Source organism: Zophobas morio, unplaced genomic scaffold, assembly GCF_036711695.1.
Source record: "Zophobas morio isolate AGI-343-1 ecotype UQ-CSIRO unplaced genomic scaffold, CSIRO_AGI_Zmor_V1 ptg000023l, whole genome shotgun sequence".
Taxonomy (NCBI): domain Eukaryota; kingdom Metazoa; phylum Arthropoda; class Insecta; order Coleoptera; family Tenebrionidae; genus Zophobas; species Zophobas morio.
This window is the reverse complement of record NW_026972128.1, coordinates 2,215,954-2,235,830: the sequence shown is the minus strand read 5'-3', so window position 1 is coordinate 2,235,830 and position 19,877 is coordinate 2,215,954. Positions and strand designations below refer to the sequence as shown.

The 19,877-nt window shown below is 34.3% G+C and overlaps 1 protein-coding gene across 4 annotated transcripts in view; it reads left to right on the top strand.

Moving 5' to 3' along the window:
• Positions 1–19,877, top strand: part of LOC135134348 (hemicentin-1) — a 718,216-nt gene that overhangs the window by 522,255 nt on the left and 176,084 nt on the right. For all 4 annotated transcript variants that reach the window (XM_064062996.1, XM_064062995.1, XM_064062994.1 and 1 more), the window contains one exon: positions 16,338–16,652. In XM_064062996.1, coding sequence (XP_063919066.1) covers positions 16,338–16,652 — 315 coding nt within the window. The remainder of the gene's footprint in view (positions 1–16,337; positions 16,653–19,877) is intronic.

The window sequence follows — 19,877 nt, the reverse complement described above, 5'->3', positions numbered from 1 at the left end:
GGAACACATTACGTCAAGGAAATTTACTCTGGCTTGTAAAACATCTAAATCACTGGTTATTTTCAGCACGCTGGAGGTATTTAGCGTTGCCTTTCTTTTCAGTTTCGACTGGTTTCAATTTTTGTGCGATAAATGAGACAACTGCACATTTATTGGCTCGGTTTTACTCCCGTTAACGAAATGATAGGGAGGAGAAACATAATATAATAATTTCGTGTTTTACTTAACATAATTCGAAAATGCAATCATTTACGTAGCTAAGTATGTACCTCTGTGTATCTTTTATCTATTTTTGGTGGATTTTCTTAAAAGAATTAAATCTAAGCCATGACAAAACTTTATTTCATGGATCACTTTTTTTAGTTACCTACTATTTTATTTAAAACGGAAATAATGATTTTCTACATCAACAATGCCTAAAATCACAAAGGTAACAATTTTTCATTTTTGTGACCCGAAAATTCTACAAACCAAATAGAAATGTGTCCATATATCTGTTAACGGTCTAATGAACTTTGCAACATACGAGAAAGTTCAAGAGGTTGAGGATAAAGTGATGTTATTGTGGTCCGCATTCCAGATTCAAAGAATGGAATGTCACGTATGTTCATTATTTTTGTCGATGAAGAAAAATATGTGCTTTATACAAATTCTTCTAACAATTACGAATAAAGGATCCAAGATTACAGTAAATTTACCGTTTTTTTTACGAGATAACAAGCACAAAAATATTTTAATAACTCGTTGGCAGAGAAACATTTATTGAATACTTCGTAAAAGCAAAAAAATGGGCGTGCTTAAAACTGCACGACCAAAGTGGATCGTAATCAATTGAAGTAGCAAAGGTTATATGAATAATATAAATATTATTTTAGATGATATTACTAGACAAATCAGGAACAAGGCATAAATTATTATTATAGAAGTAAAATAAAAATTATATATTTTCTTTCGTGCAGTTATTAGCAGGGCGCGAACGTACGAGAGTAAATTCTTGGATCGCAAGCACACTAGTCAACGTAACTAAACCAGGTCATTCGCATTAATTATCTGGGAGACTGTACAAACTTTATCAGTGTTACCACCTTGGTTTTTGCGCTATAAAAATATAAATACCACAGGCTTGCTTTTGGTAAGTACTTCTTCACTTATTTCGTGATTTGAACAATCATCATCAATGCAAATTCTCGGCCTTGCCGTTTACAACCCAAAGTCCGCACGTTTAATATTAAATCTACAATATGGAAACTAATTTCTGGCGGATGTCAAAGTTGTTGTTCTTGCATTTAAAAGGCACAAAGAATTAATTTTCCATCAAGAAAGTGTGACATTGAAGCTACTTACGTGTTTAATTGCAAAAAAAAATTGTCGAAGATTATTTCGACAGAACTTCCCTCGCTCTTAAAGTATAATCCCGCTTCATTAAAAAATTATAAAATTTGATTTTGCGATTTTGGTTTTGTGATAACCTCTATAAAGTAAAACCAGTGGAATAAGTAACATCTCCACATCCCCTGCACCGTGGAAGCGCAAATTCGCAAGTACGGAAATTGTAAAATATATTTAAATCACGTAACTAACGAGATAAAATGCCCTCTCAGCGCTAGTAACAAGCTTCAAGTATTTATGTTTGTACCTCGAAAGAACGTCACGTAGTAATTAGTTTGATTTCAAGGAGTTTGTCTCTATTTTCGTAATTAACATAGGTAATACCAATCACAGCGCATTACCAATGCAAGGCAAAAGCAAGAGAAATAAAGAACAGGCCAAGTTTGGCATCGTGCGAGGGGGGGGCACCGCGGCTTATATCCCATCTTGGTAGTAAAATCTTATTATCCTTTGCAAGTGTTTTTGAGAAATTTTAGACGTTCAGGAAAAAAACTCAAAGCGGATTCGTACAGCACAATATAAGAGTATATTGTTGTAAAACGTTTGAATCATTTTAAAATAGAATTCTTTGAGATGATGTTATCAAATTATTTGTGGGAATGATTATCCAAATTTTGGTTAGCGTTTAACCTTCTACATGATATTCCTAATATACATACACAATGTCAGAACAATCGGTCCAGTAGTTTCGAAGATTTCGTGTCTAATAAAAATCGACACAGACGCTAGACAGACAGACAGACGGGTACGGGAGATCAATTTTTCCGTACTGTCAGTAATACTGAAATTAAAAATAGTAACAAAAGTAAATAGGAATATGATTTTAATGAATGGTTATAAAATGATCAATAGGGCCAATTTTATTGATGGAAATTATCACATTTTATTGGAAGAGACTTGCAATAACTTTTAACACATCTTGAACATTCTGCGGGTAGGAAATAAGTAACTTATATTTCGCCTTCTAGATATCAACCAAATATCCCTGGCGTAAAATCAGCTTATGTTTCTAAAAACAAGGCTCCAATCGACTATTTGTTATATCGGACGGGAAAAAATTGTTTCTTCATTTCCTCCGGAAACTTATAAAAAGAATCTTATTTTGAATATGTGGTCTTCAATTACCTTTACATATTTTTTCATACCGATTTATTTTTTGCTTTATCTAAAATATGCATAAGCTTTTAACGATTAGTTAAGGCTTTTTTTATAAAATCATTTTGATAAATCTCTAATTATTATACATTTTTCTGACGTTCTAACGCTTAAAGATACGAAAATTCCATTTTCTATTACCTACCGACTTTATTAAAAAATGTTCAACAACAAACTGATTTCTTTAGACATTTCATTTCAGGTTAGGTATCATCTCTATAGATGATAGAATGCCGAACACCATGTAAATATTAAGTCCCTCCTAAAGACTGGTGGCATCACGTGAAAATATTTTTAACTAGATTCTACAGCATAACATCTAACAATTATTCAGTTCTGTGTAGATACTTGTTTTGCTTTTAAATGGATAGTAAATGGATCTATATATTAAAGCTGACATTTTACGTAGAACATTTAAAATCGTTTGTCTTTTTCTTAAATAACAACTTTGCGTCAAGTTCATTATAATTCGAAAAATCTGGTGAAAAGTATTGCCGCAAACGAAAAATAATTGATCTAAACTTATGTAGACGGATCTTTCCCCACCGAGTAAAGAAGTATAGCAAATTTAACTTTTTTTTAAGATGACCGATATTATATGCATGTTCCACCAGAGATTTTCTTAATAAAATTAGTGATGACGTCTCAAATTATACAAGGATAAATATATCGCTACTAATAAATACATTGTAGTCCTTATAACAACACTTCAATGGTTCCAAATTTTGGAATTTCATTAATTTTTTGAAGTAATAGAAAAAAAAATTAAAGACTAAAGTTGTAGGATTCTTTGAAAATCATGCAAGGTATTTTGAACTGTAGAGTGTGTCCTGTTTTTAAGACAGAATACACATAGTTTTTTTCTGGAGTACCTTATGCATTTTCTCATAGTCTCATTGATCTGTTCTTAGGGTTTATAACCACTGCTGGTTTTTGAAATGGAATTCCGACGTTATCAAGTTACTCAAATTTTCTTGAATTTTTTTAGCAAAAAAATAGTAATAGGGTTGTTTCTAAAGCCTGTTTTACAATATTTTATGGAGAGATAAACAAAGGTATGAGCTTTGTGGTGGTTTAAATAAAATTAATTAATACAGAGCGCTTATAAAAAAAATTATTACGACTTTCAGTTATCAATATTTTAGTCTTTTCACTGTATTTTTTGCTACACGTAATCCTGATCCTCCTTTTTTTAAGTATTTTTTATATTTAAAACTTACAGTTACTACGATCATGTTGAAAGAAAGTGAACAAAAAATAGAAAAAAATGCAGTAATTTTCTTCAGGGTGTTCGATCTAAACTAAAGTATCTATATTTGAAATTTATAACTTTCAGATTTTTTATAATAATTCTGTATATTAAAATTTGGCTTAATGTACTACAACCTACAACAAAGCGCATACCTATGTTTATCTCTCCATAAAATATTACAACATAGAACTTAAAAATAACATTACGGTAAATCGCTGTTCTAAAGCCTAGGAAAAGGCTAATGAAAATATGTAAAAGTATATAGGGTGTTCTTAAAAAAAAAACTAAATTGCTTGCCATGCTTCAAAAATAAAACACTCTGTATAGTCGAAAATAATTTTTATGTATGCTACTCAAAAAACGGTGCATATAGTCTCCGAATTTTTTTAATAAAATTAATGAGAAAAACAGTCGGTATTGTAATTTTTATTCTTTAAAAAAAAAAATCTACATACCTAGGTACATGTCGGTAATTCTAGAGACATGAACTAATAAATCACAATTATGGAAACATTTTAATCAGAATTTACTTAGCAATATTTTGAAATAACTTCATAAAATAGCTTAGGCTCGGAAATTAATAACTTTTATTAATAGTTTACCACCATGAAAATTTTAGTTCTTAAAACAAGAAAGTTTGTGAAGGTTTTTCACCTTTACTTAATTTAATAATAAAAGAGACAATTCTCATGCGACCGCAGAACAAATTGAAACCAACACCCTTATTAGAGTGGCAAAGATTTATACACGTCATGAAATGTATTTGCAAATTAAAGCATCAGCACATAGATGTCGCTTCAGTTTAAGTTTCCTACAATATTCTAGTCTGCTCTGATCGTCAGTTACCGTTTTTGAGCGCTCCGTATACATACAGGCCTTTTTTTGTTCGTTCCTTATTGTCGACCTCGAATTTAATTAAAACCGCCAGTGGTTGTCTGGACTATTGATTAAGTGCTTTAATAATTTTCCCTGGTCCTATATCAAAGCCACACTGGCTCAGAGTTTAATATTATTAAACATCACTTTTTCCAAAACTACTCTTGACTAACCGCTAATTAAATTTGCAGGTATTCAAAAGGCGATAATAAAATTAATAAATCCAGGTGCTATTGATTAAAGAGAAACTAATTTTACTTGATTATAAATCCGTTCTATTTATGAATTTTGCAGACATACTGGTTTTACACTGTTCGGGACTAAATTAATTTGTGTATCGTCGCTGGTATATCACATCGTGTTCGACAAGCATGCTTTAATAATATTCGGTACGGTGAATGAACAAAAGCTTTTATCGGCTAAAGCTGAAACTGCGTTATCTATCTTATTTAGGGAAGACGTGTATGACTTGCCGTTGCATCGCATTGTGCATTTGGAACTCAAATCATCCATCTATTTGTGTGAGTTAGAGGTTTTGTACGTAGAAATGTTAAGCAAGAAGGATTGCTCCTTTGGTGATAAACAAAAATAACAAATTTGCATTTTAACCCTATGACTGTACAAAATTGTATTGAATTGTATACATGTTTAACGTGAAACGACACAAGATTTGTAAGTGCGAACTACTTAATAACGAAAAACGTAGTTAGCACTTATTCCATCCTGTCTTATACACTCACCGGCAAAAAAATCGAATCATTAGTATTTTTGTAGAAATCTTCAATAAATTCTGGTGTGCGTCACATTTATAAGACAAATTAGTTTATCTAGGACAAAGGAGATGAGAAGGTAACGGGACCTTCGCTGAAGTTGCAACAATTACGAGTTTATTAAAAAATACCAGAAAATCCATTACATTAAACCAACAAAAGACTACTTAACATATCATTAATAACGACTGTTGCCGCTTCTAGCTTGCATTAGGGTTGCCATACGTCTTGCCATGCCTTCTATGAGGTGTCTAATCTCAGCCTGGGCTAATTGGTCAAATTCTTCAACTAGAGCATTTGCAAGATCTCTTATGTGTTGTATGGCCGGCACACGTGCTCTGATACGTCTACCTAACATGTCCCACACATGCTCAATTGGATTCAGGTCGGGAATGCGTGCTGGTCATTCCATACGTGAAATCCCGAATTCGTCGAGGTAGGTTTGTGCAACTCTAGCGATATGTGGTCTAGCATTATCATGCATTAGAATAAAATTATCGCCAATAAAAGGAGCAAAAGGTACGACATGCTCTTGAAGAATATTTGCTACATATCGATCAGCATTCATTGTGCCTCTATCCACCACTACAAGTTCCGTGCGAGCCTCGGGAGAAATTCCTGCCCAGACCATCACTGAACCTCCATGAAAACTTTGTCTGGAAACAATATTGCACTGAGCCTACCTTTCGCCTCTTCTTCGCCATACTCTTTGACGGCCGTCAGGAGAACGTAGACAAAAACGCGACTCATCTGTAAAGAGTACTTGGCCCCATTGGGCAAGATCCGAGTTAACGTGTTCTCGAGCAAATGCAAGTCGGGCTACTCTGTGTCGTGGGAGAAGTTCTGGACCACTTGCAGGTCTACGGGCCCTCAATTCAGCTGCAGTCAACCTTTTTCTTACAGTTCTTTCACTTACACTAACTCCTCGTGTTTCTTCAAGTTGATTTCTGGCCTCAACTGCGGTCGTATCCCTATTACGGAACACGGCCAGCGTTAAAAAACGGTCATCCCGAGCCGATGTTTTCTTTGGACGACCCGAATCAGGTCTTCGGCTGTTTGATCCAGTCTCATTAAACCGTCGTACAGTTCTGTGAATGCTCACTGGTGATACCCCTAACGTATTGGCAACGTACCGTTAACTTCGACCATCCTGAATAAGAGCAATTGCTCGTGCTGCATTAATGGCCACAATACTCATGTTAATTGACAAAAACACAGTTTTCATCAAATCACAATGACAAACCGTCTGTTAATGCCCTCTAAACGTCACAACTGCAAATCTCATTGTTGGAAAAAACTTATCATCTTCAGATTTGAGGTTCATATCATGTACAAAAAAGAACCAAAAACCTAGTGTTAGTATATTTTGTGTGATTTTTTCAAAACTGATATTGACTGTAGCCAAACGTTTAAAAAAGGAACCATTTTCAATACAAACTTTGGGTGATTCGCTTTTTTTGCCGGTGAGTGTATCCACAGGAATTTATTTAAAATTTGATGGGACCCCGTTTCCGCCTCTCTGTGTGTCTGTTTTTCTATGTGGTCTCATATTATTAGTAAATTGTGCAGAGGTCATTTTTCTTCCGTGGTCTGGGACTTTTGTTACACTGAATAATAATCGTTACTTGATTTAGATCGTAATGAAGCAAGAAATGACATGTACCTACTTTTTGCTATAAGTGGATGTGGTAGTATCCCGACTTTCAGAAAATTACGATAATATCGCCATAATTTTTTAAGATCATCCTTCAAAGTATTCCGAATCTTATTTTCTGCGCAAAAACAAATTTTTGCAATTATCATCTTAAATAATTGTCGCATTTGATTTTCATATAATGCAGCGTATTGTCCAAAATAAGAATTTTCGGGCACCAATTTTGCCTCCGATTTTCCTGAGTCGTACCAAAACAACAAAAAAAAAGTCATGAAATTCCTGTTCGTTGGAAAATCTTAAACTGTTTTAATTACAAAATCTGGTAAACAATAATTCATAACTCTCCGGTAACTCGAATCAATTTTAAAACGCACAAAGATAACTGAAAGTAATTGAATACAATCGTTCAGTAGATCCACAAAGCATTCAAGTTCGCAAATAGCTGCACAATGTCATGCAAGCAATGCCATAAGTAAGACATGAACTTATGGCTGCCAATATTTGCAATTTTACATATATTTCCTACACGCAAAGGAAATTTTTGTTACCACGAGAACTTAGAAAAGTGTCTGAAGAGGTCATAGTCATGGTTTATGTAAAAACTTTATTAAAGTAGGTTACCCGTAACCTTTATGTTTTCTGAAATGAGGAAAATGTTTTTCATTTTTTAATAACTCTAAATACACTACGGAGACACTTGAAAAGGTCAAAACTGCATGGTTCGGACCCACGTCATCTGAAATAAAATTTAGATCCACAAAGCGTCACACCAAGAAAACTATTTTCAATGAATTTTTTTTTCTTCCCTAATTTAAATATAGTAATTATCGTAAGTACATCCGGTAAATGGTTGCTTTCATGTTTTCTCGCCGGTTTATGACCCCGAGAGTATGTTATACGTATATTTCGTTCCCGTCTGTCTATCTGACATCTGTCATCTATCGGTATCGACTTTCATTAGGCGGATAATCTTCGAAACTACCGGACCGATTGTTGTCAACGTGTATATGTTTGTTAGGAATATCGTGTACATGGTAAAGTGCTAACCGAAATTTGTCTGATTATCTTCACCAATAATGTAATGACGTCACCTCAAAACGTTACATGGTAAATATTATTTAAACTTTATAACATATGGTTTATGAATTATAAACTGGGTTTAAGTTTATGCCCGCAAAAGATTTACAATTTGAAAACTAAATTAGAAGTTCTAGAGTTGCCATAGCCCCTGGAGTACAATCAATTCTGCATCACGTTAGTTTACCAAATATACGCTGTATGGTACTGATATTCTTCCAGATCGAGAAATTTAGTTTTGAGCTTCTACTAGAGCAAATTTGAATCTATGAAAAAATATTTTGCGGTATTTTCTGTTCATACACAATCAACAGTTCTTAAAACGTACAGACTTACACAAAATCATATCTTTTCTCTAATTTGAGACAATTTGACCACCTCAGAGTGTGTCTGGTAGATCTACAATATTTTCTTTTCATTTTCAATTCTGTAAAATACCTAAAACCTAAGAAAACGACTCGAAATTTTGGCTAACACTTTCTGAAATTGCAGAACTTGTAAACATCCAACGTAAAATCTAACGAAAAACGATTTCTTTTCTGAATTTGAGACGGGCTTTGGATGCTTATAAGTCTCATAAACTTGCCGCCATGTTAATCATATAAGTTTTTCCGGACTTTACCTTTCTTGTAAAATATCTAGAAATTTCCAAAACGTTACCAATGTATGCCGCAACTACCACATTAAATTCAAATTTAAATTTATCAAAGTATAAGATTGACAATCAGAAAATATATATATTCTATAGTTATTTAGACAGAACTACTCTTACCTCTGGAACACAATAATTTCTGTATGGGTGTTATTGTACAAAGAACACGCTGTATACTATAAATATTGGATTTAATACACTAAGTGCACGGACTTCGATATCTCATTTATTATTAGAAGCAGAGAAAAGTCAAAAACCAAAGTTGTACTGTTTTTAATGACTATACTCTAAAATTATTTTTAGTTGTACAGAGTGTTCTATCTTTAAGGCGTAACACTCAACACATGGTTTTTTAAATGAAACAACCTATATGTTTCTGCATATTTTGATTGACCTGTTCTTAAGCAATACAACAACAGTTTATTTTTGAAATTCCGATCCTATGTTGTCATGTTGTTCCAATTTTCTTGAATTTTTTTGGTCAGGGTTCACAAAAAAAATCGCAGTAGAGTTATTTTTAAAGTCTTCTTACAATATTTTGTGGAAGGATAAATAAAAGCAATAAAATGAAGAGTGTTCTTTTTGAAAAAAAAAATTACAAACCATACCATAACAAACCGCGTATCTACCCCTCTTTACCCCCCTCCCACAAAATGTAACACAGTTTTTAAAAATAACCTTACTGTAAGTTTTTTGTGAACCCTTTCATTGCCAAAAAATTCTAAGAAAATTGTAATAACGTGGCAATATCGCATTGTAATTTCAAAAATAAACTGTGGTTGTAAATCCTAAGAAAAGGTCAATTAAATTAATTTAATTTTTCATTTAACAAACCTAAGTTGTGTGGTACGCCTTAAAAACAACACTCTGTATACTTAAAAATCATTTTCGAGTATAGTCCTGACAGAACCGTACAACTTTGGTCTATAGCCACATAACTAAAAAATAGTTAAAGGAACATGTTAGAATATAAATTTGAATCAAGATTTGCTATGACTTTATGTTTGGCAGGAATAAACAAAAATTCAAATTTTGGTTAATATTTTACAATTCGCAAACTAAAAAATCAACAACTTATGGAAATAGAATTCTAGTGTAGCTAGATAGAAATTTTGAACTGTATCTCAGTGTCGGCAGGGCCGGATTTAACTATTCTAATGCCCTAGGCAACAAAGACTGGTGATGCCCCCAACCCTCCCCAGGAATAAGGGAGTGTTTGCATAACGCCTTTATTAATTTTATTGAACAAGAATCTACCTTCATTTACAATTTATACTTGTAAATATATAGTCTAAAGTATTTATTATCTTATTACATGATTCCAAGATTGCTGAAGTTGCACAGCATGAGTCTCCCAACGGGTGCCCGAAAGTCTCTTCAAAATGTTGTCATTTTGAATAGCAGATTTCGTAAGATTCTACCCGCCTGCCGAAACCGAAAAAAAATTATACACTGTTTGTATAACAGAACAAAAATTAACAGCAATTTGACATTTTTTTTTTTAAATTATGGCATTGCCAAAAGGGCCTTTTTAAATTTATTAATAATTTACGAATTTTAATTTTATTTTAAACGTAAAAAATTCTTCAATAAAAAATGAAATGGCGTTCACTTTTATGAAAATTACAAGAACTGAACACTTACCTTTTCTAAATATGACTGACAATAATAACATTTACAGTACAAAGGTACTAAAATAAAAATCAAATTGTAATGCTACTGCACAAATTGATAAGCGCCGAAAGCTACTAAATCTGCTACTGTACGATGCTGAAATATATTGTTTCTTAAATGATCTGTTTAGAAAATCTCCTATTTAAATTCTCAGGAATTTCGGAAACTACTTTATGGTCTTGCACACGGTTTGTACGGCAAACCAATCTTTATTAGCATAGGGATACGGGTTCTATAAGGTTCAGTATTCCGTAATGATTTGCACGCAAACTGACAGCCTCTGCACATGTGATTTCCTGTGTAGGCAGCGATGACCCACCACAAAGAATTACACGAACAATTAAAAATTTGTCAATGAGTACTAAGATAATAATAAAATATTGCAATTATTAATTTTAAATATACATTTCCAAAGGTTTTGGGGCCCCTCCAGCTTTGATGCCCTAGGACAGTGAATACTGTGCCTTATTATAAATAAGCTGAGTGTCGGCCATAAGTGATGGGACAGCCTGTACATTTAGTATTGGTAGGAGCTTTTCTAGACTATCAAACAAGGTAATGGTTTGGAAACATCCGTATTTTTTAACTTTTTGAGAATGTCGTGTTTGTATACAAATGATTTTATTTTGTGTTACTTTCATATTTATTTCAAACTTTTTTGGTAATTCTACACTACAGTTTACTCAATTGCCGTTTGTCAAATTCAGAACACTCCTATTACTTATTTTCATTTTCACTTCATTTTCATTACAAGTCAAATGTTGTTCTTGAAGCAGTATAAGTATAAATTTCTTATTGACTCATAATAGGAGATCCTCGTGTCGTGTTGGTCGCTGCATCAAATTTTGTAGAAAATCGTTGAACTCAGTATCAACCTTTTGAATAGCAACATGCCGTACATCTGTAACAAACGACGAGTTTGTCGCAAGTATTTCCACTAACGGTTGCAACTGATGGTAATTTAATTTTTGCGTTTTAACCCCAAACAAAAGCAAACCGAGCTCAGTTCCAAGACGCGAAAACCGTTTAAATTCACGCCCTTCACTTAATTAATATCTTAAAACGGTCATTTATCTTCTTAATTAATGATTCCTAAATTAATATCTAATTACTCAGAACGGCGCGCTTTGCAAAAACTTGAAATTTTTATCAATAGCCTCTCCCGTCGTAACAATTTGCGTCGACGCGATCGATCCGACCGGAAACAAATCTATAGAATAAATCATTTAAGTATCGTCCTTAACGGCGAAACATGTGTATGTAGCAAGCGCCGATATTTATGGGGAATTACGTAAAAAGTAATTAATCACGTCCGGACATTTTAAATAATGTCAGAGAGAAATGATTCGGAATCATATTTTCATTTTTCCGAACAAGGTCGTCCATCTTTCTCAGGCAGCGCTCAGCCATTCGGTGTGTAATTCTGATAAATAGCCCCGGATTAAATATAAACATTGTGTTTTGTATTGTGCAACCTCGGCAGCAGCCCTTATCGTTGCGTTTCTTTTACCCCTTTGTGAAACTTCTACGGCCATTTATAAATTGAGGCTTCATTTGAAACAGCTTTAAATATTAAATTATGGGGATTTGGTCGCGATTTATCTGGATTGTTCCTGGCAATAACGTTGCGTGAAATATTGGCTAACTTCAAGTCGACTGTTTAATGAATATTTCATAATTTTAATGAAAAAATACCGCGACAAATACACACTTGCGTAAAAGCTTTAGACGCCGCACTGTGCAGATCAGGTGACTTGAGTCCGGATTTATGCGCTCTAAAACCGGAAAAATATCAACTGCGCACATATGCGTCCGACACTAAACGCGAAAATTTGTCAGCAGGAAATAGCAGATTTAGTTTTTATAATCCGAATGGACTGCAGGAAGTAATAACGGCGCTCTGTTTTCAGGAGGGAAGCTGAGACGAGTAAATCCAGTGAAATGTAGTTTCTCGTTATCATTTATTGGTTCAGACTTCTAGATAAGTTCGTAGCGTCAACTGCAAATCTTGTACGATACAGCTTCTTTTTCCAACACTTAACCTAATTGTCATTATAAGTAATGATTTTTAAATTACCAACTATTTACTATTTCAAAAGCAAAAAATATTAACTGAAATAAAACTTAAAATTAAAATACATTTTCGCAATTTTTATTTTCAACATTAACAATTAAATGTATGAATATGGTAAAACTTTGTTTACATTAATAATAGTAATTCACTGTTAGTCCCACCACAGCAAAAATTTCAAAAAACTTTCGGCTCTTTTCAACAATTATGCTGTCATCTTCTCCCAAGATTGACTTATTTAGGCAATTCAGTTTGAAACACCGACATGCTATTTGAATAGGGTGACTGCTGCCCGTTTCGCTTGCCGCATATTAGTTATGACTTTTACAATTAACTTCGAAAAATCTTCGATTTTTCAGTTAACCCTATTGTATGTTTGGAAAGGAAAGTTAATAAGTGTCAAGAAGTGTGAATTAGTTTCCAACAAAGTTCATCCCGAAATTTTTTCCCAACTCTAACTTCTCTGTTTGGAAAGTGGAAGATTGAGGCATCAGTTTCATGATTTTAAACTTTTCAGCAATATTATCGACTCTATCAAGTAGAAGCCACTGCAACTTGGTTACTTAATGGTGTTGACGTCTTCTACACATTTTTTTGCGAAAACACCAAGAAGGTTTAATTACTTAAGGTTTTCTAGCAAAACTTTTTCAGATGAGCTCATGAAACACAGTCATTAATTTTGTAGATCGAATAAAAATAACGATTTTGATTATCTCGCAGATTATAGCATACGGTTTTGTATTTACGGAGTAAATTCAAAATATATATAGTAGTTTACATAGAGTGCATATTATATGCAAATAAAAACGGGAAATACTTTTTATTTTACGATAGCAAAAAAATAAACTAAGTATATATTGCAAAATCCGTCCTTTGGATGATCGACTAATTTTCCCGTGTTTTACAGCTTGTTCAATGGGAAGATTCAGTCACCCATTTCCGTCTGTCTGTTTGTTGGCGATATCACTAGACACGTAATTGCCAAGCTATTTAATCGAGTGCTGTGCAATTTTAGGTGTCCTCTGAGATTATCGTGTAGATGGTTAAACGCCAATCAGACTTTATTTGCCATTCCCATTTTAATGACGTCATATAGAAACTTCGCCATTTAACCCCTATTTAAATTTCATAAATCAATACTCGTCTATATTTCTAGTTTATTAATCTTTCCTTGCTTTTTACCTTCCATGTCTCGGTTTTTGCAAAAAACATTCACAATTGTATAAAAGAATTTGAAAAAATTTTAGAAAATACAACACCAACCGATCTAAGATCTTCCAAATTTTTAAGATTACCAGGAACATGGTAAATCCCTATTCAGAATTTATCTTGCGATTATCATTCCACTGCCTCTAATTTCATTGTTGCCACTTGCATCTTCATCCATTACGTCCATTTTTTCTTGTCTCAAATTCTCTTATCTCCAGCTTCCACCATAATTTGTACTAAGATCTCTGTCGCTAATTTTTCTCCTGTCCGGTTTACGTAGTACCGACACGCCCATCCCCAAATAATAATGAGGTTAATATGATAAATCATTTACACCGTTACGCTCCATTTTGTGAAATTCGAAACTTCTTTTCAATTTTCGTTTGTTCATTTCTTTCTTCTTATTTAGTAGCAGGGCATTTTCTTCTTCCGGTATTTATGTCTTTCATTCTTTCTCCAAACAAAACTTTTATTGATGGCAGCGGTACTATTAACAGTGACATTTCTTTTGAAGTCGTCTTATTTGCTGAGCACTACAGAGTTTCAACCCAAACTTAGATTTCATAAAACATTATTCAGTGTAAAAGTCATAACCATAACTCTTCTTCTCCCCGGGACCGCTTGCAACATTGTTTTATGGAACTTGATGTGACTTGACTGATCTGAGCTGACCTGGTCTGACTTAACCTGACCTAACCTTACCTGACGTAGTATGCCGTGATTTCAGCTGACCTGATTTAGCCTGACTTAACCTGTCCCGACTTTACCCGACTTGACTTGACCTTTTTTTTTTCTCTGTGAAAGGGGAAACCCCCATGGCCACCAGGGACTTAGGTTCGACTGTCCCTGGCAGTGCCAGGACTTTTACCGGCTGAAACCCCTTCCTCGGCCAGCTTTTCTCCTACCCCCCCGGAACCATGTTAGCATTACTTCAAGGGTTGGTAGACGATTGGATATGCCCTAGCTATCCTTATAGCAAAGCGTCGATTGAGTCTTTCTAATTTTTTTTGTAGGCATTTATTTTCCATACTTTTAACCAGAGAAGGGCTGCATACATGACTACAGATCTGGGCACCATTGCGTAAATCCTTCTCGTTGTTTCTTCGAGGTCTCCAATGTTTGCTCGTATTAGTGTTGCACCTTTTTTTTCTGCATGACTAGTCACATGGTCTACATGTGTAGCCATTCTCACATCTTTATCAAGTATCAAGCCAAGATATTTTATTTGTCTTTGTGTTTTAAACTGGAAATTTTCTGAGATCGTCACTTCTAATTCAAGCAGTTTCCTTCTAGCAGACAATAGAACTGCTCCGTCTTTTTAAAATTTAATGAAAACTCCATTTTGTGCAGCTCTTTCAAGTTGGATTGTGTTTTTTGCACTTTCTTGTAGCTGTAATTCGCTTTTTGCGCTGACTACAACGATCAAGTCGTCGGCGAAAGCGACCAAGCTAGTTCCTTTGGGGCATTTTTTTTAATATTTTGTCATACAGTATGTTTAACAATATTGGGCCTAATGCTGACCCTTGTAGAACTTGTTATGCATGTTATTTTAAACACTCGTCCTCTATTTGTTTTTATTTGTCTGTTTAGCAATATTCTTGGATGAATCTTATTATATGATTGCTTATCTTTTTATTTATTAGTTATTCCACTATGATTTCCCAGCTGACTGAGTTAAGGGCGTTAGAAATGTCAAGCGTAACAAGGAGGCTTATTCTTATATCCCACTTTGTTTCTTCAGCTCTTTGTAGCACGTATTAGAATTCGTCTAAAGTTTTCCTTCCACATCTAAACACATATTGGTGTTCCGAAAGATCCCCGTTATCTCGTGTTTCGGATTCCAGCCGTGCCTTTATTAGCCTTTCATATAGTTTGCTAATACTATTTCATATGCATATTGGTCGGAATTGGAAGTGATGGTTTCCTCCAGCCACCGCTTTAATAATTTCGATTTTTATGCTGTCCAGGCTGGGAGCTTTCTTGTTCTTGCACTTTTTCAGTGCCTGTTTAACTTGACCTGACCTAACCTTAGCTGACCTAGCTGAGCTGACCTGATTTAGCCTGACCTAACCTGTTCCGACCTGACGTAACATGACCTGACTTGGCTTGACTAGACCTAATCGAACGATTCCTGAAAAAAATAAACCATATTCAATAAAATTACAGTTTCTGCAACTTTCTGGCCACATAACGTACAATTAAATTTTACTTGAAATAGACTATATTTTCTTTTGTCCCTCTTTCACCCAGCCATATGGACTAAAAAGCCTTCCAGAAATGCGCGTCCCATTAAAAATATATTAATTACTCGTCAGACGGCCAACAATAAACAACCTTAATCAAGCCCGATCTTTTCATCCCCCGGATTTCTCCATGTCTCTCTCGCAAACACATCCACTTCCCAGACCATCCCCGTTATTAAATCCTCCAAGAAAAATACCCATCCGCTCCTTCCACTCCGGTAGACTTAATTCGTTCAATTAGCGTCAACGAGCGGTCAGGAATCGCCCTCCTCGTCCTTCCAAAGAAATTAATTGTCCACTTCGTTCTTCTTACAGTCCCGCCGGAACAGCCTACCATCTTGGACAAGTGGGGCCGTCAGTTAAACGGAACCGTGGGGCCGCACGAAGAAGGCGACGACATCACTCTCACCTGTCGGACGGTGGGCGGCCACCCTCAGCCGGTGGTCCGCTGGCTGATCAACGCCGACATCGTCGACGACCAGTACGAGCATAACGCCGGCGATGTCATCGAGAACAGGCTGGTGAAGGCCGGCGTCACCAGAAAGGATCTGGATGCCATCTTCACGTGTCAAGCTGTCAACACGGTGCTGACCGAACCGAAAACGGCTTCGGTCGTCCTGGATTTGTTACGTAAGTTTGGGAATTTACAATGGCTGGGATGACGGATATTGTGATAAAGGGTTGACAATAAAACGGACAGCTTTAAAGAAAGATATGTGTGCGGAATGTGCATAAAGTTTGGGATATGTTCGGTTTGAGGAGCGAAGTTTACTCGGGAATATTTTACGACGACTGTTCGCTCAAAGTGAGATTTGGAAAGAGGGATGTGCTTGTCGTCGTGACGTTCGTCAAGTGTCAGGCCCATAATGGTTTGATAATAAGGAAATGATTGAATTGTGCAAAGTGTATAGCCTTAAATGACAAACTCGAACATAAATCTGACTACCTCAAAGTTTTTTTTTTTGATAAGGTCATAGCATTTTCAGTTTCAAATTTTTTCTACTGGTTTTCTAGGCTTCTTTAAATAAAATTAATTTCTTTAACGGACTCTAGCTGGCGCGGTTTTACCTCGTTTCAATGTTTCGATTGTTTGTCAAACATACGTAATTTCATTAAGAAGTGTTTTAAAAATTCTTGATTTTTTTTTAGTTAATTAGTTTCATGGTATTTTGATGATTTTTATACAAACTATTAAATTTGGACAACATATATTTTTTCCGTCTCAAGATTGTCTACGTATTTTTGAGACATCTTTGCGAAAAACGTAGAAACATTCTTAACATTCTTCGAGTTAGTCTAGATCAAATTACTTGTTTTCTGAAGGATCAAAATATTTACAGAAAACTGATTCGTCACAAATATCCATGCGCGTTCGTTTTGTTATTCCATTGAGATAAAGATAATTTAAAAACTGCATAATTTCTTCTACAGCATACAGTTTCATCTAGAAGTGTTATGAAAATTTCCGAAAAAGCAATTTCAAAATTAATTTCCACGGCACCTCCACCATTTTCAATAGAATACTCTCAAATCAATCTCAAAAACAACTATTTGTATACGATTTTTTTTTGTGCTCATTTTGGCTTTTCGGCATCATTTCCTTTAACTAGCGAGGTTTATTTGTATCAAATCAACTCGATGCTCGCTTCGTTATTTTATTCAGATAGGTACAAAGAACATTTTATACATTATTATTTTGAAAATTCATTATTCTTAGAGGAACTTTTTTCATAATCCTAAAACAGCTCTAAATATTTTGGTGCACTTTCTCAAACCATGGAAAAAACACTTTTCGTTGCAAAAAATTAAATTGTCCAACTCAGGCTCAACACAAACTCGTTTGTTTTGGTTTAAATCTGTACTACTTTTACTTTATACATCAAGATGTATAAAGAAATGTACATTGATTTGTATAACGTTATTTCATGTAGAAAATCTTTGACGTCAGTTATTATCCTGAGAACCACAACTTTTAGAAACGTAAAATATTACAGTTGGCGAATGTATTGCCCAAAAAGTTTTCTTTAGTCTATTTCAAATTTGTATTAGTTTTCATATTTTCATCAATTAATAAAATATTTATAGAGACATATTATAATTTACCCTAAGTTTATAAAAGTTTTTAAATCAATGATTATTCTGGCACCATCACCATTTTGCCTAGAAAATTAAGATTCGTCAAGCTATGCAAGAGGCGATCTTCTTTTTAAAAATGTTTTCCGAACTAAGTACCTATATATGCTTTTATTTTGGACTATCATCCGAATTAACTAAGGAAAACTTTTTTTTTGTGAAACAAATTCGACCTAGTTAATTTTGTCCGAAAAAAGCTCTTGTTCCTTAGCGTAAATCTATGCTTCTTTAGTTATATCGTTTAGATAACAAAATATTTAGAGAAATAAAGAACATCACTTCCAAAATAATATACTTCTACAAAAAGTGTTTTAGAACCCCTTGAAAAATATAGTTATTCAATATTATAATTTTTCCATTTTTGTGCAGAAAAATAAACTGTGTTTATTTCTTTTACTTTTGTCAAAAAAAATTTATCTGTATAGTTTTAAAGTGATCTTAGCATATACAGGGTGTTACTGAAAGATACGTACAACAAAATTAACAGTTCATAGTGAAGTTTAAGAAGTCTGAAAAACTTATTTTGTGTTATCAAAATTAAGGGTGTGGGGACAAAAAATCTGCACAAATTTTAATTTACCGAAAATCGAGTTAGCTTTGAGAAAAATGACGGTTGACGTTATGACATTTTTTGGCAGTTATTAAAAATTGTTATGCCTAGTTCCTCTTGAAAGTTTCAATATTTTTTGTAATAATGGAAGACTTAAATGAAAATGATCGCCGATCTGTGATTGCCAAATTTTATAGAAAGCATATGCATTTAAAAAAGTCATTCACCGTTAATCACTTCTTCCAAATAGGGATATAAAAAAGGACAACTTATAGCATTTGCAGAAGAGTAGAGAATGGGAATTCGGTAGAAAGACAAGTAGGAAGCGGAAGACCAGCAAGAAAAATGCCCCAGAAGAAGAGAGAAGCCTTAGTCAATCAAAGTCACGGTAAACTTGGTATTTCACTAAGAAAGCTTGGACGGAAATTTAAAATCGACAAAAAGTATGTTAGCAACATATTAAAGGAGAATAATATTAAACTTGCAACTCGAAAATCCGCTCCCAAATATTCAGAAAAACAAAAGTTGGAACAAAAACGAAAATTAAGGCATCTTTCTGAATCCGCTTTTTTTCCCTCAAATGGTACTGAAATAATCATCGATGACGAATCCTACTTCACTTTTGATGGTAGCGATACTGCTAACAATAAACATTTCTATTGTAAGGAAGGAGAAGAAGTAGATGGGAAAGTGAAATTCAAACGTCACAAAAAATTTCAGTCCAAGTTGTTGGTCTGGTTGGCCATTTCTTCACGTGGACATTCTACTGCGTTTATTTGCCCATCTGGAAATTCTGTTAATGCAGATATTTATGAAAAATAGTGCATTAGGTCTCGACTTGTCCGTTTTATAAGAGAAAAGCATTCAGATGGCAATTTTGTATTTTGTCCAGACATGGCAACAGCTCATTACGCAGCTAACGTTATTGCTGCATATAATTAGTTAAACATTCCTTTTATCCCTAAGGATAAAAATGTTCCGAACGTACCTCAACTACGCCCAATTGAACGTTTTTGGAGAAATCTAAAGAGGAATGTGTACGAAAATGGATGGGAAGCCTCGACACATGCAGAATTAAAGAAGCGTATACTGCTGAAAATACGGCAAACAAAAATATCGGCTTTTACAAATTTAATGCGCCGTATTAAAACAAAAATTCGTAAAGCAAGCAG